This window comes from Plodia interpunctella, chromosome 28 (assembly GCF_027563975.2).
Source record: "Plodia interpunctella isolate USDA-ARS_2022_Savannah chromosome 28, ilPloInte3.2, whole genome shotgun sequence".
NCBI lineage: Eukaryota > Metazoa > Arthropoda > Insecta > Lepidoptera > Pyralidae > Plodia > Plodia interpunctella.
Genome location: NC_071321.1, coordinates 3,576,545 through 3,597,431, shown reverse-complemented (window position 1 = coordinate 3,597,431; position 20,887 = coordinate 3,576,545). Strand labels below are relative to the sequence as shown.

The following is a 20,887-nucleotide window of genomic DNA, read 5'->3' as shown; positions in this document are numbered from 1 at the left end:
AACATTGCCAATGGAGGCAAAAAGCGCCAATTTTCAATATTGATATAGATTTACAACCAAAAATACCTTCTACGCAATCGCGATGCGAGTTTAAAGGAAAAAGGAAGGATTTAGTGGATTATCCTGAAAATAATAACACTATTTCAGTTAAGTTCTGTATTATTTGTATTGATCAACTGTGATCATAAACTGATATAAACTTGATTTTAACTGAAGATCTTACTTGAAGTCCATATTTTAATAAGTCTTCACGTGTGAAGTGTTCCGAGCTTCTTTTCGACCGTTTACTGGCTCGATAATTTTACAGACGTACGTGAGGCGTATCCCATAGTTTTCTAAGTTTTTTTATCTTATGGAAAACGATTAATCCCAATATTTCGGCACCCGAATATGCTACAGTGTTGTATATTTTCAGAAACTAATGCTTACATAATGAAAGTATTAATAAAGTAAGTACTGTAAAATAAACGTTTTCATCAACTTAGCAAAAAGGCGACAATGCTTTTGTTTACCTACCATAGAGTGCTGCACTCTGGCGTGATAAATGTGCAGTAATACTCCCTATAAAGAGAAACGCGCGCTGGCTGCCACTGCTGCTAGACTTGCTTAGCTATGGCTGTCTAGCCATATTCATAAATCTGCAGTAAAATAATACTGCCCTACTCTGCACTCTTTTGTTATTCGAAGTAATACTATAAACCTACTGAACATTTTGCGTTAAAATAAGATATGGCAACACATTCTGTTTACCGTCAATGTCATACTGTTTACTTAACGTCAAAGTCATTTGTTTGTTGATGTCATTATGTCATTCGGTAATTGTTTTGTTTTTTTTTTTTTGGTTTACATTTGATTGCTTGACGGAGTCCGGAAAGTTAAGTGAAAGTAGAGCAAATTAACTTTAAAAAGTTGAATTCTTATCTTTACAGAAACATGGTTGAAGAATCTCAAATACGCGCCTTCTACACAGGGAAGAACTTCTTCATAACTGGAGGCACTGGCTTCGTAGGGCTGTGTCTCATCGAGAAAATACTCAGATCCATACCTGACGTCGGCAAATTGTATTTGCTTATGCGACCTAAAAAGGGCAAAGAGATTTCGCAACGTGTTGAAGAGTTTCCCAAAAACCCTGTAAGTTTTATATAATTTTTATTTTATTTTTTATTTCAATAATCTGGCATTGGAAGATAGAAATGTGACTCAGACCTATATTTTGTACATTACATACATTAAACCTAGCTTATGCTCTTAATAGATTATGAGCATTGCCATTTTAGGAAAATAAACTTTTTTGTATGAAAACAAATACATTTGCATAAACTTTTATATTTACCAGTATACTAAACTAAAATTTTCACAGCATGTGCTAAATTTTAATAAAATTGTTACTTAATTATATTGAACAGCATATTCATTATGTAGAAAGTAGTCAGCTATTTAACATATATCATACCGATATAATAAATGTGAAAGTGAGTTTGTTACTTCTTCATGATTGACTAATATTCAAATGTAGATTTGTAATCAAAATTCTTATTGCTGAGTTATAAATAAATAAATATCAAACAAATCACACAGATGGAGCTAGCCCCAAAGTAAGTTCGAGACATGTGTCATGGGATACTAACTCAACAATACTATATTTTATAACAAATACATATATAGATAAACATCCAAGACCTGAGCCAATTAGAAAAAGATCATTTTCCATCATGACCCGACTGGGGATCGAACCCGGGACAGAGGCAAGCACTTTACCACTGCGCCACCGAGGTCGTCATCTTAAGTTAATATCTGGGGTTGGCAGATTTTTATTTCCTTATTATATTATTCCACATCTTGGGTGACAAACGAAGTTAATTTTGGTATCCCATTCAAATTTTAACTACATAAATGATATGCAAATTATTACTTTCTTGAACAGTTCTACATAGATATAATTATTTTTTATTAGCATGATATATATTTTATTTATACATATAAGTGTTAAATATTATAAAAACTAATTCACATTAGCCATATTGTTTGTGAATTCCGGGATACCAAAGTGCAACTACTGGGGACACAGAATCAGAATCATTTATCCTTGGATAATTCCAGAACAATCCCGAATTTCCCAGCCATCTGGGACTTAAACTATGTATTTTATGCATATAAACTAATTGCAGGTGTTCGAGAAACTAATTGAAAGCCGAACAACCGATGTCTTTAAGAAACTGGTGCCAATATCCGGAGACGTCGGGGAGGAGAACCTCGGTCTCAGCACTCAGGACCGGCAGACTCTGGTGGACAATGTTAACGTGGTCGTGCATTCCGCTGCTACTCTGGACTTTCAGGTAGATTTGTCAGTTGTGCAATATTATAGGAAAACTCAGTTTTCCATAGGTTTTGACGTACGACATAATATGTTGAATGTCCATACAATTTCTGCATTTTAATGAAGGACCACGCCTAACAGATCAATGGAGCCAGCATCCATAATACCTAATTTGAAAACTGGTATAGTAGTATCAAAATCAATAAAAACTAAACATATTCAAATTCACGAAATTACTAATTGTTTACCTTTATAATTGGGGTAAAGGTTTTTCCCCCTTATAATAAGTACATATATATATATATATATAGGCTAACTTTATTATTTTTAGGAAAACCTGAGGCCCACAGTGAAGGTTAACCTGTTGGGAACCAGACAAGTTATGGAGCTGTGTCGTCAGATTAAGGATCTCAAGGTAATCTTTATTATCTTTTGTTTCTCATTGAGTGTATCTCTCTCTATCTCTTTCTCGAGAAAGAGATAGAGAGAGATACACTCAATCTTTCTCTCTATCTCTTTCTCTTTGCATCGTGTCAGCCCCGAATGTACTCTAGTACATTCGGGGCTGACACGATGCAAAGGCCGGGTGCAGCGCTATATCGAAACTAATGCTAACTTATAGATGCGAAAGTGAGTTTGTTTGTTACCTCTTCACGCTCTGTCTACTCAACTAATCTTCTTGAAATATTGCGTACATATAGTTTGAAATACGAAAAAGGACGTACCTTTCATCCTGGAAAATTAACTGTTCCCATGAGAAATTTACGCGAGCAAAGCCGCAAGCAAAACCTAGTATTATAAATGCGAAAGTAAGTTTGTTTGTTACCTCTTCACGCTTTATCTACTCAACCAATCTCAAACTTCTATTGGAGAAACAAAAAGTTGGTATTCCTAAACGTTACCTGTAGTGGATTTCCCTTTGAGAGACGACTGGCTACTTTTGTTCGACATCTAATTTGCAAACTGTCTTAATATTTCCCTTTATTCGGTTTTCTTGTTGTTCGTAATACTATCGTAAATGCTGCGTAGGATATTTCTTAAAACGTTTAAGTACACAATATATATTTCTTTTATAACTTGCGCTCACTAGGTTATAAATTAAAATCAGTGTTTTTGTACTAATGTGCAGAAAGTTCACTGAGTTATAGCCTTCTTGCCTTGCTGCAGCACACTAATTCCTTTAGCATTATGCTTGTATGTACATATAATATCAATATTGTTTTAATGCTTTATATGTTTATTATCCAAACTTATTGTTGAACAAGTGTAAAGTAAAGTAAAAGTAAAAAAGTATTTATTTCGTCTCCATAGGCACAGAAAAATTACAAAAAACATAGAAAATATTGGTGGAGACTGGCGTCTGTTAAAGACTCAAGCCTGTGTAACAGTGCGCCATGCTCTTACAGCTTAGAATTAGAATTAGGTACATACATTTCATTAGTATTACAATTTTCTGAAGGATTACCGTTTTAAGGATGATTAGTATGAACTTACGAGCTAAATTATAAAGAGTGACGCATAACTTGTCATTCAGAATGAGGGTTAAAAATTAGTAAAAATTTAAAGATCTACAGTAATGTGTAATATGAAATAAGTCATGTAAACATAAGATACGTACCAACATAAATAAATAACGAATCAGATAAGAGGATGTAGAAGATTTTCCGTTTCGTCGTAATTAAGGGAAAACAAATAATTATGGATAGATTTTTTACAAGAGAAGGTAGAAAGTGTTACCAAAGCTAATTTTGAGTGAGCATTGTTGTATAAAAAGGGTCCGGTAAAACAAGGAAATCTATGTGCGAATTTCGTAGAGAAGAGAGAAGAGGTAGCTACAAGACGGTTACGTAGGTTCGGGTTATGACGAGTATTCCCGTGCTGTTGAGTAATGACCCGCAGGATGTATAGCTGTCGGACAGATAATACTTCACAATATTGGTATAGTTGGAATGTAGGATATAAAAATGGCTTGGAGGTACAGACCTTGAGAAGAGCTCGTTGAGCTCTTTCAAGTTTAATTAATATGGTCTTGCACGCTCCTCCCCAGCTGAAGTGGTTGGTTGCAAACGCCCGGGGGCATGTTGAGGTGCCGTCCACGAAGGATAGATCGCGCGCCCCGGATTGCAACCTCAAAAGTTTAGTAATTTTAAAAGTGACATTTGCGTTTTTGTTTTTTTTTTTTTTTTTCTCTCTGTCATTGAGCTGTACATACAGGAGAAGTACTATAAATTTTACTATAACCATCTTCAATTATTTTTATTTTGCAATCCCCTTCATAATGTTATGTTATTGTTTTTTAGTGTCTGTGGCAACACAAATAAACGTTTCCTACGACAATCCTCTTGAAATTATGCGTACATATAGTTTGAAGTACGGAGAAGGACATAGGGTACCTTTCATCCCGTAATATATAACTGATGGCGTTGGAAATTCACGCGGTCAATGCCGCGGGTAAAAGCTAGTAATTTAAAATTTGACATGAAAATGTGTCAGTGAAGATATCTAACTTCGGAACAAATTATTTGAATTTCTGAATAAATTTGAGTTTGTAATATCCCCAGGTAATGGTCCACGTCTCATCGGCATACGTCAATTCCTACCTTAAAGAAGCACACGAGAAAGTTTATGAGACACCGGAGGATGCCGAGAAGGTTATAGCCATGATTAATTCCATGTCTGATGAAGAATTGGACAAAGCTGAAGCGAAGTAAGTATTAACATTAACATTTATCTGAGAAGCGGTGGTGGCCCAGTGGTTAAGACCGTCTGCCTGTGATTCTGGAGGTCTCAGGTTACAATCCACGAGTTTGCATTCCATTCTGTCTCGTGTATTGTAGTTTCCATAGATCACCACTTGCTTCCGGTGAAGGAGAACATCGTGAGGATATCTGTTACATTGGTGGGCAGTTTAGTTCACTATAGTGAACGTTGACGACCTCGGTGACGCAGTGGTAAAGTGCTTGCCTCTGAACCGAGAGGTCCCGGCCTCGATCCCCGTTCGGTCATGATGGAAAATGATCTTTTTCTGATTGGCCCGGGTCTTGGATGTTTATCTATATATGTATATGTTATAAAATGTAGTATCGTTGAGTTAGTATCCCATAACACAAGTCTCGAACTTACTTTGGGGCTAGCTCAATCTGTGTGATTTGTACTAATATATTTATTTATTATTTATTTATTTATTATAGTGTGTATCCGACTACTTGCCACTAGATGGCGGTAGGTAGTCGTAAAAGTCGTGTCAGATGCCTTTAGGCGACTTGAATAAAATCTAACACTAGTGTTAGAAAATAACACACTCAATATGATGGGATGACTTTAAGGTTATTATACTTTTTGTTATACAGGGTGACTGGTATCAAACGCAAAACCTCCTGAAGACTACTCGGGTACATCAAAACAAGCAACTTTTATTCTACGACTTCGTGATTCGTAGCTTTTTTTTCATATAAAAAAAATACAATCTAATTTGCGATTCTACACATATTAACTCTATGTAATAGCCGAGCAACGCGAGCCAGTACAGTGGCGTTATGTAGCGGAATAGAACATAGAGTTAACGTTTTATAGAAACGACATTAAAACTAAAAAAAGGAAAATGTTTGTATTTATCACGTTTAGACAAAAGTCGTAGAACAAAAGATATTAGTCCCCATGTACCTTATGCGCCTTTGGAAGGTTATGCCTTAGATACCAGTGACCCTGTATAGATATTGTGTTTTGTTTCAGTCTCCTGAAGACACATCCAAACACATACACGTTCACGAAACACCTGGCTGAACACGAGGTGGTAAAATGTGCTGATATATTCCCGTGCACCATAGTGAGACCTACCATGAGTAAGATTATACTAATATTGTAGATAACTTTTGCCCGCGGGTTCACCCGCGTAAATTTCCGACGGAAAATTTTTTTGAATTGAAAAGTACCCTATGTCCTTCGCTATGCTTCAAACTACATGTATGCATTTAAAAAAGATTGGTTGAGTAGATAGAGCGTGAAGAGGTAACGAACAAACATACTTTAGCAGTTATAATATTAGTTACGGATATTAGGACGTGGCTTCGCTCCCGTGGGAATTTCAGGATAAAAAATACCCTATGTGTTGTTCCAGGTTATTTTCTACCCGTGTACCAAATTTCATAACAATTGGTCCAGTAGATAATATTCGTTGGGACGATATTCAGATTACAATACAGAATATTACGTGTTTGGAATAACACATAGGGTACTTTTTATCCCGAAATTCCCACGAGAGCGTAACCCCGGGGCGCAGCTAGTAGAATATAATTTTAACGTCCAATTCTTGAGGTATATTCACGAAGTATATTAATTTTATTTATGGGTATAACACAAAAGAGTATTGAATGTAGATCGATTACAATATGTCAACCGAAATGGCGACCAGCTCAGCACGGTGGTGCCATGATATCGAGCCAAGGCCCTGATTTTCAGTTGGAACCGTAAAAAAAAGTGTGTAAGGTTTATATTTATATGGTTATTTTCAGTCGTGGCCGCGTGGAAGGAGCCCGTTCCGGGCTGGACTTGTTCTAAGGTTGGACCTCAAGGGTTCCTCATGGGCGCTGCCAAAGGTAACTATTATGCAGGCTAAATTTTTGATCACTATGCACTTTGTTTACAAGCTCAGTCCACGATACTAACGTGACACTACTGTTGGGCTGTATGTATGGTCGCAATCTAAAAATAAAAATGTCAACTTTACTTTTGTCTCTGCCGTCTAGGATGGATACCTACTGCGTTTTGGTTTTGTATCGCTCTCAATTAAAATATAATTATCTTGTGCAATCTCGGCCGATGTTTCATTTCACCAATTAATTTTCTAACAACTACTGACTGATAACTTTTTGTATGGGATGAACACCGAAATCGCGACGTTAAAATTCATCTGATCCATACATTTTCTTCAAATTTGGCACCTATTTGATTTTTGTATGGAACAGTTGATTTTTTTTTCGCGATTTCGAAGTTACTCCCATACAAATAGTTGTTCAATATCATGGTCTGAGCATTGTCAAGTATAAAATGTATAAAATATTATTCGTATATATTAAATAAAATATTCGTATAGTATAAAATATTATAAAAAGGATAAAATATTACTCAATCATAATTTATCATTTTTATAAAAAATCATATTTTTTTTTTATAAAATGGTAAAACGTCCATCCATAATAAAAAAAGGCCTATGTGACTGAATGTTTCGTAAGTAAATGAGCGCAGTGTAAAATAAAAATAAATTATCCGATAATATAACTTCTCAGGCGTAGTACGCAGACTGCCACTAGCAGCAGAGAATATAGCCGATTATATACCTGTGGACGTCGTTGTCAACCAACTCCTAGTGGCCGGGTGGGACGCGGCCAAAACCAGGTCAGAGTGATAGTGGTTCATTAATTGATATAAAAAAAGACACCTTGAATTGACATATACAGGACTACCTTTTTCCGGTATGAAAGGTACCCTATGTCCTTCTCCACACTTCAAACTACATGTATGCAAAATTTCAATTAAAGCTCCTATATATATATATATCCTCCTCCTATATATATATATATATATATATATATATATATATATATATATATATATATATATATATATATATATATATATCATCTTAACGGCTACCAAATTAGAGGAGCTTCAATTGGAATGTCTAAGACATCCACCGTACTCCCCGGACCTTGCTCCAACAGATTACCATTTTTTTTTCGAAATTTGGATAACTTCCAAGGGAAAAAATTCAACTCCGATAGGGCAGTCCAAACCGCCTTCAAAGATTTTATTGATTCCCGTCCGAATGGTTTTTTTTTTTAGTAAAGGGATCAATGAACTTCCTATGAGATGGCAAAAGTACATAGATAATAATGGTTCTTACTTTGATTAAATAAATATATTAAAAAATATTCGACTTTTTGTTCCTCATATGCCAAACGCCAATTTATGACACGCCAGACCTAATAGTATCATTGAGTTAGTATCCCATAACACAAGTCTCGAACTTACTTCGGGGCCAGCTCAATCTGTGTGATTTGTCCTAATATATTTATTTATATTTATTTAAGAGCCAGTCTTTTATCTAGATCGGGTCTAACAGTGTACCACTGTTCCTCATCGACCTGCAAGCCCTTCCAGTGGACGATACTTGAGCCGTCTATCAACGGATTATTGCACAAGTATCCATTGAAGAGTGCTGTGTGGTGAGTAATTGTATCTAACATTCTACTTGGGACAAAAATATTTTTTTTTTATGTACGTATGTTTGTAACGCGATAACATTCGAACCGTTGGTCCGATTTTGATGAAATTTAAAAGGTATGTAGGATCTACCAATAGAGTTTTTAAGTTCGTAGGGCATCAAAATCGGTTCAGTTGTTTTTGAAGTATTCACAGTTTTGTAAACATTTTTTTTTTTATTCGCGAGGTCTAAGGTTGCGGCGAACAACTAATTATATAATTTAATACTCTATCCGCAGGTACCCTCACTTGAAATTCGTGCCGTCTCTCTTCATGTTCCGTCTGTCCGCCATCTTTGTTCACTTCCTCCCCGCCATACTTCTAGACATGGTGCTCCGAGTGACCGGAGGGAAACCCATGTGAGTTTAATAATATCCAGGATTACCGGTATCAAACGCAAAACCTGCTACAGACTAATGGGTAGATTAAAACAAGCTACTTTTATTCTACGACTTTTCGTGATTCGTAGTTTTCTTTTGATTCTAATTTGCGATTCTTTATGTAATAGCCGAGCAACACGAGACAGTACAGTGGCGTTATGTAGCGGAATCGAACATAGAGTTAACGTTTTAAAGAAACGACATTAAAACTTTAAAAAATGTTTTTTATTTTATTTATTACGTTTAGACAAAAGTCGTAGAACAAAAGATGTTAGTCTCCTTATGCGCCTTTGGAAGGTTATGCGTTAGATACCAGTAACCCTGTATAGTTCTGTAACAAAATTCTTTATTAAATTAATTTTGTGATACTAGCTGCGCCCCGGGGCTTGGCTCCCGTGGGAATTTCAGGATAAAAAGTACCCTATGTATATTCCAGGTTATATTTTACACGTGTACCAAATTTCATAGCAATCCGTTCAGTAGATTTTACGTGAAAGAGTAACAAACATACACGCACACGTCCTCACAAACTTAAATGTGTAATTTGTCCATATTTATTTTTTTTTAATATTTATAGTCATATTCCACAAGGCTGTGCATAAAATGTGGTATCAAACACGAAATTTGACAGTCTGCGCGTGTTCGGTTTGCGCCCTTTATATATTACTGTATTTTTCACAGATTGGTCCGTCTACACAAAAATGTGTGGAACTCGCTTTCACGTTTAGAAAAGTTCATATTTGGAGAGTGGAAATTTTACAACCCGAACACGCTGGATCTTGCCAAACAACTCAACGCGACGGACAGTGAACTGTTCTATATAGATATCAGTTCTATTAACGTGAGTATTTGAATGAATGAATGTATTTATTTAAGTAACAGAGACTCATAATTTGTTAGTACTGCTTATAGACTACTAGCAGCGTCCCGGGACTTCCGGGAATTTCGGGATAAAAAGTACCATACGTGTTATTCCAGATTATTTTCTACCCGTGTACCAAATTTCATAACAATCGGTCCAGTAGATAATGCTAGAAGAGGTAACAAACAAACATACTTCCGCATTTATAATATAAATTGGAATGTATGTATATATGTATATATGTAATATAAATTGGAACAAAATAATTTAACAATAAATGTAAGTTGAAATTTAAAATCATAGCGACCATTCCTGCACCATATTGTAATTTTTTTTTTTAATTTTTGCCTATGTAATGTTATTTTATCCGAAAAATATTTTTTTTTTCAATGTTTTTGTTTAAAAAGTAGATATTTTGGTTTTTATTTCAGTATATGTATAAAGATTTCAATATAAGTATATAATATATTTTTTTCAGTGTCGACATTTCATTTATTTATTTATATGAAGCTATTTTTAATCCCCGACGTAAAAAGATGGATGTTTTAAGTTTAACGTGACTGTCTGTGTATCTGTCTGTGGCATCGTAGCTCCCAAACGGATGAACCGATTACATTTAGTTTTTTTTTTGTGTCATAGATAATTTTATCCCGAGTGTTCTTAGTTACGTTTCATGAAAATCTGTTCAGCCGTTCAAAAGTTGTGGCGAAATCAATATTGAAACTCGGGGGTATTTTAATTTGCCTAATAAAATAATATAGTAAAGTATATGTCCCTGTATTCAATTCAAAATTATTTATTCAATTTAGGATGATATACATCACTTATTGACGTCGAAAAAATTACTTAAACTAAGTGTACTGCCGGCTTCCAAAGCGCAGGTGAAGAAGAAGCGGCGCAACAAACTTCACCGCGGCCTTTTCTCCAAGGACGTCAATCAACAAATATAGGTCTTATACATATATTAAATCTTTTACAGTTCCGTTGTCGAATGAGAAAATAAAGAATTCTTATAGCATTTTCATGTCTGTCCGTTCGTATATCACACCTATTTTACTCCGAAACTATTACGACTATTAGAATATATTTTTTTTTCTTTTATGTTTCCATTTTTTCCACAATAGTGGCTGGCGTTCTTCACAAACTTACATTTGGGCGTGCGCCGTTATCTCAACAATGAGAATCAGAAAACTATGGAAGCTGCAAGGGGAAAAGATACTATGTGAGTATACAGTGTTACTAGTATCAAACGCAAAACCTCCTAAAGACTACTCGGGTACATCAAAACAAGCAATTCGTGATTCGTAGTTTTTTTTTTCATATAAAAAATACAATCTAATTTGGGATTCTACACGTCTTAACTCTATGTAATAGCCAAGCAACACGAGACAGTACAGTGGCGTTATGTAGCGGAATAGAACATAGAGTTAACGTTTTATAGAAACGACATTAAAACTAAAAAAAAAGGAAAATGTATGTATTAATTACGTTTAGACAAAAGTCGTAGAACAAAAGATGTTAGTCCCCATGTACCTTATGCGCCTTTGGAAGGTTATGCGTTAGATACCAGTAACCATGTATATATAATTATTTATTTAAACTTTTTTACCAAATTGCCTTCATGCTACAGACTTAATGCTAATAGAATAGCTAATAATGTTACAGAAAAACTGAAAAATCTTATTGATTGTGTTATTGCTAACACTGGAGTCGAGATTTTATTCAAGTCGCCTAAACGCATCTGACATGACTTACGACTCCTGTCAGGATAATGGCAGGTAGTCGCATACACACTAGTGAACTAAACTGTCCACCAGTGTGCAGGTTTCCTCGCGATGTTTCCCTTCACCGGAAGCAAGTGGTGGTCTATGGAAACTACTATACATGAGTCAGATTGGTGTACAAACCCATGTGGCACGCGTAGGATTCGAACTTGGATTATATCTATTTAACGGAGGTCTATAACTACAGGGTGATTTCTTATACATTGGCATTATTTTATCTACATGCTCATGCTCCAGTCCACTCTCGAACACTGAACCTTGAAATTGCAAAAAAAAAAATCAGCTATTCCATACATTTTCGGCAACTTACAGGTATTAAATTTTGTATAGAACATCTGTTAAACTTTTAATGTAAACTAAAAGATGAACAGAATCATGTACCTGAGCATGTATGACAAAATATTGCCAATGTATAAAAAGTCACCCTGTATATGCTTACCAAATTGGGCCGAAATCTGAAAGCGAAACAGACAGACAGACTTTTGCATCCGTACTAATATTATAAATGCGAAAGTCTGTCTGTCTGTTCCGCTTTCACGACAGCATAGTCCAATTTTGATGAAATTTCGTATGCACAATAGTTAAAGAATCCCATCCAAACGTAGACTTTTTTTTTTTCAAAAATCAACCCCCCAATTGACTATAATTGGGGATGAAAGTTTGTATGAAAATCGTCTGTTCCCCTTTCGCGGATAAATTCACGCGAGCGGGCAAGAGTTAGTTTATAATATAAGTATGGATTAATTATTCAATCTGTAATATAATTATATAATTTATTTCAGCCTCTTAGTGTTCCACGTGACCTGGCAGTTGCTCATTCTGGGTGGACTTTGGTATATATTCTCTGGATTAACAGGACTTAATATGACACAAAGCGCTTGGATTGCTCCCATCATATATATATTATACAGTTGTTTGTAATATATAATATACTACATTTGCCCACAACTTCGTATGTGAGTAAAAATCCGTTTCTCGCGGGAATTTCAGGAAATCCCTTCTTAATGCTCTCCTACACTGTCCTAGGAACCTACACACGAAATTTCAGCATTCCACGTTTGTGGGGTGTCTGTCAGTCAGTCACTGAGTAACGGAAGAGTTTATATATATATTTATATATAGATATATAGATTGTATAATGTAACAAAATGGCCTATGTTTTTAATTTATATATTTGATTTATACAGGGTTTAATTCCGTGAAAATAAAGTAGAACAATTGATCACAAAAATTAAAATATTATTTTAGGGGAAATCTTTAAAATATTATTTACAATCTTCTGACCTTGTAATATACCTATATTGATAAATACAAAACTGATTTAAAAATAAATATACTATGATTACAATTTTAGCAACAAATTATGTATGTATGGGCTGGGTATAAAACATACAAGCTTTAGGCTTTACAATATATTTTCTTAGCATTGATTAGATTAATAAAATATATTCACGTTTTGCACATCTGATATTGCATCAAAAGAAAGTTAGAAAAATATATACTCTGTCTGTATGTAGTCTGTCTAGAAAGTGAAGAATTTAAATGAGGACGCTATCTCCTGTCGGCTGGCAACGCTGGGTTATCAGCCAATCCTGATCATTCTATTTGGTTTTGCAATGGCAAAAATATGTAGATCGTCAAAAATCAGTTACCTTCACTTTCTCGACTGAGTGTGTTTAATATTTTACATACTTAAAGATCGATATGAGGAATTGTTTATATTTTATAAGGAAAATTTTCTCGATAACCTCAAATATTAACGAAGTTATTTATAACTCGGTTGTATTTTTAGACTAAAGGAATATTTTTTCGGCAGGCGTATTGTAAATTTCGATTAAATAATTTCCAAAAAATTCGAGGCTCCATCTTGTCTGACGTAATATAAGGCGTGTTTGATTTTATTTTCTAAAAAGAACCGAGGCTTTTCTATAATTGAGTTTGAATTATATCTAATAAATTGAGTGCACACCGTTTTTTCTTACGAGTCCTAATGTGCAATCAATTGTTGAATTTTGTTGAAAATATATCAAATCTTAGTACAAACTTACACATTCTAAAGTAATACATTTATTTACAATGTAAGGGGGAGGGGGTTAAGCAAAAATCACGAAATATCACCAGGGTGTACTAATATCAAGTGTGTTTACGTATTTATAACACCAATTTTATCCTTTATAATAAGAATTATTTTAAGAATTGAAAATGATAAAAATATAATCACGTGATTATTGGACGGCCCCCCAATTACCTGCCGTAAAATTATAATAAAAATACATGGTGAGATTGATTTACGCAAGATTTGTAAGAAGAAACGTAAGTTAAAAATGACATTGTTATATTTTTTTTAATGTTTAATTCTTTATTTTAAGAATAATTAAGGTTTTGGATGTTACGCGTTATAGTTATGCATTCAGAAGATACTATAAGAATAGTTGGTTTTATTCTCGTTGTTTTTAGATTTATAATGTCTAAATCTAAAACTCAAAATTAGTGCAAAATTAAAAAAAAAACCGACGGTTTTGTAAAAAAAAAAAAAAACAAAAATTATCGAAACGATTTAAGAATCTCCTTTTTTTAATTCAATTTGAAAATGCCAAAATATATTCAAAAGCTTTTTTTTTTTAATTATTTATAATAAAAAAAAAACAAAAAAAATATATATTTTACGTACAACTTACATTGCAATTTGCTTTTATTAGTTAACAATAAACGTTAATTTAGTTAATATAAGATAATTTCAAAATAGCTACACATATTTTATTTTTAAAAAATTATCAATATTCAATATAGTATCGTTGAGTTAGTATCCCATTACACAAGTCTCGAACCTACTTTTTTGTGCGAATTATCCATATTTATTTTGAAATTGCCTTATAATAAGTACAATACTCTGAAATATTTAGTTAACGGTTAAAAAAGCCAAGTTTCACCGCTTTCTGTTAAAATGTCTAATTGTTATCTGACAGATAAAATAAGTGCCTTCCGGAGCACGTGGGAGCTCAAGATCATTTTGGTCACCCATCCAATGACAGACTGATTGTGAGCACTCTCACAATACTCTTAACCGCCGCTATCACAGGCCGAGCGCGCTAACCACTGCCATTAAACTCCACGTCCATTGATTGTTATCAATTAATTTTAATTTGGATGCCCGTTACTCTAAATTTATCAGAGTAGGTATTAAAATAGATTATATTATAGATTATACAGGGCTACTGGTATCAAATGCAAAACCTAAAGACTACTCGGGTACATCAAAACAAGCAATTCGTGATACATAGTTTTTTTTTTTCATATAAAAATACAATCTAATTTGCGATTCTACTCATCTTAACTCTATGTAATAGCCAAGCAACGTGAGACAGTACAGTAGCGTTATGTAGCGGAATCTAACATAGAGTTAACGTTTTATAGAAACGACATTAAAACTAAAAAAAGGAAAATGTTTGTATTTATTACGTTTAGACAAAAGTCGTAGACCAAAATATGTTAGTCTCTATGTACCTTATGCGCCTGTGGAAGGTTATGCGTTAGATATCAGTAACCCTGTATATTAGTATTATAGATTTAAGGTGCGGCATATTATAGGTAAAATATTTTTATTTTAATAAATTATACATTTTCAAAAATTGTTTTATTTTATGAATGAATTAACTCTTGTATAGTAGGTACCATAATAATTAAGAAACAGAAAATGCAAGTCTCAATCTCATATCTGCATGTTTCCGGTTGCGTTCGAGCTTGTGAAGCCGCGAAGCCCGGCGTAAAAAAACCTTACAATTTTGAAAATTCAGCTGTGATTTTACAACCGGCCGCCTCGTACGGGAGCATATAGAGTGGTCCTATTCCAGGGCGGAACCACACGCCACAAATACAACTACTTACAATCCTCGGCGTAGGTTTAATTAGTGATGAAATCATTAAAATGCGTCCACGGAATAATATAAACTTCAGTGTTTGCGATTTTAATTATTTTTGTGAAATTGGACGTTTGTTTGTTTGCCTATCCTGGCTGCAACGTCAGGTCATACTTATAATAATGCAATGTCCTGGAAACAAGCGACGTGGGAATTCAACACTGTAGGAGAAAAGTTTTTAAATTCAGTCTGCAAAAATTGATTATGGACAGACGGGCGGGACAGGTGACACTAAATAAAAGCTTGTAATAAATCCTTTTATTATTGTTTCAGATAAACTATTAAAACTAAACGATTGAAGGAAAATAAATTGCCAAATTATGTTAAACTCTTACCTCTTTATAATAATAGTATAGATTGATTTTGGAAATGATTCCTTCCTCAAGGAAATTGACGGGTCGTAATGACAGCGCGGCTGCAGCGGTCGCAACGCTCTGAGAACCCACCCGATATGGGAAAAGAGACGTCGTGTGGACGTCAAGTCACGTGCTACGGATTTGACTGTCTTCTAGCCTCTTTCATTGATCATTCGGCCTGCGAGTGGCGTGACGGTTGCTCCGAAGACCGAGCGGACACACACAAAACGAAAGTTTTAGCGCCCGCACCTATTTCCAATTTGATATAACTGAAAATCTGCGTTTCTGTACTCTCGCTAGTGCAAAGTGTCGCTGAGCAATGACCATTTTGACTGCTGCAGCATACGAATGTTCGTATTGTGCTTTTTAAGTACCTACTGTTCTTTTATTCTGTTATTTTGTGTCTGTAACAGTTGAATAAACAATGTCCTAAAATCTATCTATCAAATCAATTTTATGCTGGCTGATCTTCGTCATCTGAGCTCGCTCGGTCGATTAGCGTTGTTCTTAAACCATTTATTGTAATGATGATGTAAAGGCCCACTGCAAAACAAAGAAACAGTGTCTATAATGTGGGATATCATCAAGCTATATGAACTTGTCCATAAGATTTAGTGGACAGTCTAGTGTAAGCAGGTGTTTGATTACATCATGCGAAAAATGCAGCTGTTGTCGCACAAAACAATTGTGAAAATTATTATAATACTAGGTGTTAAAACCGCGGCTTCGCCCGCTAAAATGCCCATTTAAAATACACACAGCGCCATCTTGTGTTTTTATATTTGGCGCCTCCTATAATAGAATATAGGTTTTTTGGAAAATTTCACGGGAACAATATTCGTTTTATTATATATATATATATAATATAGTTTTTTCCGGGTTGAAAGATACCCTATGTTCTTCTCCATACTCTTAATTATATGTATGCGAAATTTCAATAATATTACTTGAGTAGATAACGCGTGAAGATGTAACAAACTTTCGCATTTATAATACCTATTAGTTGGGTTGGGAGTGTTGGGACAAATCTCACCATCCAGTCGATTCGAAATGAAGCCAATCACAGTGCTTCATTGTGACGCACACCAACGACCACACCGCAATGTGATTGGTTCGCTGCGTCTCACTGCGAATGGACTGAATGTTGAGTTATTTATAAATAGGTAGCAAAATCGCACTACGCACGAAGGAAAAATACTCACCTATACATAGTACAATAATCGTGATCACGCAGTGAGCCTTGCTCGATACCGTGGTAGGACATGTGCCTATCACAGTACCTATTACCACTAGCAAAGTGATGACCAGTATATCAATGATCAACGTAATAGTATACACGTATAAAAATACTGTAACAGTCATAACAAATTCCTGTAAAGACATGAGTTTATCATTTCAGTTTGGGGGAATTTTGAAGTGAAAACTTGTTTAGCGGCGTTTTGCACTTTTGATGTTAAACTTGCGTCAGGACACGCGACATCGAATTCGTAAGTCGTCAAAAATGTACAACGTTAATATTCAAGATTTCGCTTCTGGCACTCCCAGTGTGTTTATAGATAGTTTTTAATTGCACATGAAACTGTGACCACTGAAATCCACTCGTAAATTGTGACTAAATATATATTTCCTAATAACTAGTATTATATTTGCCATTATCCCTTCAATTGTTCGACCTCCATTGAGAGGCAAGTCACAAATTTGCCGTAACAGTCCGTGACATTATTCAGGACACGGTTTGCGCGCGCATTTCGGCGCCAAATTAAAATGTGTAATAAATAAATAAATAAATAAATACTATGTAAATGATGTGATAATGTACCTATACAGGGACTTTTTATACATTAGCAATATTTTGTCTAAATGCCCAGTCCATGATTCTGAACAACTTTTAGTATAGGCGTAACTCGGAAATCGCGAAGAAAATCAGCTGCTCTATACAAAATTAAATACCTACCTAACTTGTGGAAAATATATGGATCAGTTAATTTATTTTTTCAGTACCATCGACTGAGCATGTAGATAAAATAATGCCAATGTATAAGAAATCCCTGTATAATATTAATATATTATACAGGGATTTTTTACTAATGTACTAATCTCTTATATTTTCGATTTCGTGATGGTGTCGCTAGGGTAGCAGTCTACCGCGCATCGCTGTACTCTGATAGATGCCGACGCGAATGCACATGCATTACGTAGTTTGTATGAGAGCTTTTATTTAATGAAAAACCAGCAACTTATACCGAACTCGAGTTACAGATAGTTAGACAGTGTATTTTACAACTTGCATGAATACTTTTAGTATACCTACCTAATACTCGGTTAATTATTTTTGGAATACATACGTATTTATTATCGCATGTATTCCAAAAATAATTATATCGTGTGCAATTAAGACAAATGGTTCCTATCTCTCTTCTGGAGTGGAATTAAACACACACACAACAACTTTCTTGGCACTATTAATGGAGTGGTTTGCCATTGCCTTCTCCATTTCACACACAAGTTAATAATCAACCAGTGTGCTGGTTTCCTCGCGATGTTTTCCTTCACCGGAAGCAAGCAATGTTGCCTATACATTAAAAAGTTTAATTTTTACGTTTAATGGGTATGTACAGTACAGCCCATAATGTAGAAGAACATTAAGTGTAACATAACGCTAACATTATCTACAAGCCTGTAAGGGTAAACTGTTGAAACTATTCTACTGTAGGTCATCTATACCTTGTACTACACAGTTACTGCAATAAAGATATTTGACTATTGTTAGTTGATACATCTGGTTTTGCATACTTACAATATAAATCCCAATGAGTAACAAAGCGCTGGCAATCCGCAATGAGAAATCGTGGAAAAAAAGAAATACTTTAACCGCAGCGCTTTGATAAACGTATTGGGTGCAATTTGATCTATGTATACTTTCGTAGCACGTATATTTAAATCCGCTGGCGTTGTTATTCAACCCGGCCAACACGATCGAGCGTGATCCTGGGTTGCGGACGAGCGATATGTCCTCTCCGACAACTGTACCACTCTGAAATGTCACAATAACTTTAAAAGTATCTGTTTATATATATATAAATGTATCTATATCTTTAATAGGGCGGCATTATGTCCGCGTGGTAATAAATACTATTATTATAAAGAGGTACTAAGCATTTGTGAGTTTGTATGTTTGAGGCGGGTAATCTTCGAAACTACTGAACGGATTTCAAAAATTATTTCACCATTAGAAAGGTACATTATCCAAGATGGCTATAGGATATATTTCATCTCAAAATTCCCACGGGAGCGAAGCCCCGGGCAACATCTAGTATATAGCGTAAAGTAGGCTTCACATTATCGCCGTAAGACACACGCCGACACGAATACTTGAACATTATTTGCATGAGTGCTTTTATTTACCACAATTAAAGACCAGTGTATATGTAACCTATGTTCGGCACACTGCACCGCGATAGTGTGTATGCATAATTATTTACTAGATGTTACCCGGGGCTTCGCTCACGTTGGAACGTTGAGATACTTATTAGCCCTATAGCAATCATGGATAATGTACCTTTCTAATGGTGAAACAATTTTTGAAATCGGTTCGGTAGTTTCGGAGATTACCCGCCTCAAACATACAAACTCACAAACGCTTACCTCTTCATAATAATATATAGTAATATTAAAGATTATAATAAGTAGTACAGAATTAGCTTACCAATAGATAATATATAGCTATGAGACTGCATCCGATTTTCAAAGGTATTAAAAAACAACATTTATCGACGTTTGGCAATTTATTAAACAAATTTTCCATTTATGATGATTTATATGTACATGTAAATATAATTTAAAAAAACATATAATTTATGCATATATGAGTCTGTTTATACAGAGCTAGTGTATATGACGTTTAGTTTTGACGGCTGTTTGGCTTCTTTTAATGGGCTCCTTTTGCATTAGTGTTGCTTTTCGATTGTGTGAATCGATAATCGATCATCATCATATCGAGTGTGTTATTGCTAACACTGGTGTCAGATTTTATTCAAGTCTCATCTGGCATGACTTTACGACCACTTACCGCCATCTAGCGGCAGACAGTCGCATACACACTAGTGAACTAAACTGTCCGGCAGTGTGCAGGTTTCCTCACTATGTTTTCCTTCACCGGAAGCAAGTGGTGGTCGATGAAAACTACTATATATATATCAGTCAGATTGGTATACAAACTCATATGGCACGAGTAGGATACGAACCTGACTTTTTGATCCACAGGCGGGCGTCCTAACCATTAAACCACCACCGCTTCAATCAATCGATAAATAATATCGATAGTTGAAGCTAAAATATATCGCCACTCATCACATTCACAGGTTCAACAACATTTTTCTTGTGTCTATGGCCAGATGTCAATATTGTCAATAGCCAGAGTTATAAGAACATTATTTAATGTCTTTACCTCATGGAATTAGTATGAAGTCTATGACTTACCTATATAAATAAATAAATATAAATATATTAGGACAAATCACACAGATTGAGCTAGCTCCAAAGTTCTAGACTTGTGTTATGGGATACTAACTCAACGATACTATATTTTATAATAGATAAACATACAAGACCCGGGCCAATCAGAAAAAGATAATTTTCCATCATGACCTGACCGGGGATCGAACCCGGGACCTCTCGGTTCAGAGGCGAGCACTTTACCACTGCGCCACCGAGGTCGTCAAAGTATATCTGTGCAATAAATTTAGGAGTTTACTTACTAAAGCCAATAGGTATTCCATTGAAGTAATCCTTAATTTTCTTTGTCTATGACAGTCATAGACAATAAAAATTAAAAACGATGAGCTAGCGTAGCCAAATGAGATGGAACATTATGCGACTTCTTTTAATATGTAAGGATTCCTCAAAAAGCTACAAACTACTAGGATTTCAGACCGACCACTGCACTGCACTCATCAAATTTATTGTGTCATTCCTGATAAAGGTTTAGGTGTAACATTTATTTATATTTAT

At 34.9% G+C, this 20,887-nt stretch overlaps 1 protein-coding gene and 1 long non-coding RNA gene across 3 annotated transcripts in view; one reads left to right on the top strand and one right to left on the bottom strand.

Annotated features, from left to right (window-relative positions):
• Positions 1 to 14,148, top strand: part of LOC128681802 (uncharacterized protein) — a 74,554-nt gene extending 60,406 nt beyond the window's left edge. Inside the window, exons 2-13 of the mRNA XM_053765997.1 lie at positions 930 to 1,131; positions 2,169 to 2,336; positions 2,649 to 2,732; positions 4,879 to 5,024; positions 6,050 to 6,159; positions 6,829 to 6,912; positions 7,603 to 7,711; positions 8,425 to 8,541; positions 8,818 to 8,937; positions 9,640 to 9,799; positions 10,945 to 11,042; positions 12,387 to 14,148. Coding sequence (XP_053621972.1) covers positions 934 to 1,131; positions 2,169 to 2,336; positions 2,649 to 2,732; positions 4,879 to 5,024; positions 6,050 to 6,159; positions 6,829 to 6,912; positions 7,603 to 7,711; positions 8,425 to 8,541; positions 8,818 to 8,937; positions 9,640 to 9,799; positions 10,945 to 11,042; positions 12,387 to 12,525 — 1,533 coding nt within the window. The 5' untranslated portion in view covers positions 930 to 933 and the 3' untranslated portion in view covers positions 12,526 to 14,148. The remainder of the gene's footprint in view (positions 1 to 929; positions 1,132 to 2,168; positions 2,337 to 2,648; positions 2,733 to 4,878; positions 5,025 to 6,049; positions 6,160 to 6,828; positions 6,913 to 7,602; positions 7,712 to 8,424; positions 8,542 to 8,817; positions 8,938 to 9,639; positions 9,800 to 10,944; positions 11,043 to 12,386) is intronic.
• A 137-nt stretch (positions 14,149 to 14,285) lies between these two features.
• LOC128681808 (uncharacterized) lies at positions 14,286 to 20,406 on the bottom strand. 2 transcript variants are annotated; one of them, XR_010370286.1, is made up of 5 exons: positions 19,584 to 20,406; positions 18,675 to 18,911; positions 17,080 to 17,248; positions 15,857 to 16,420; positions 14,286 to 15,653 (listed from the first exon to the last, which is right to left on the bottom strand). It is a non-coding gene; the product is annotated as an uncharacterized LOC128681808 (long non-coding RNA). The 2 variants fall into 2 exon arrangements; XR_010370285.1 differs by lacking the exon at positions 14,286 to 15,653 and having other exon boundaries at positions 15,692 to 16,420; positions 19,584 to 20,403.
• Positions 20,407 to 20,887: the final 481 nt, after the last annotated feature.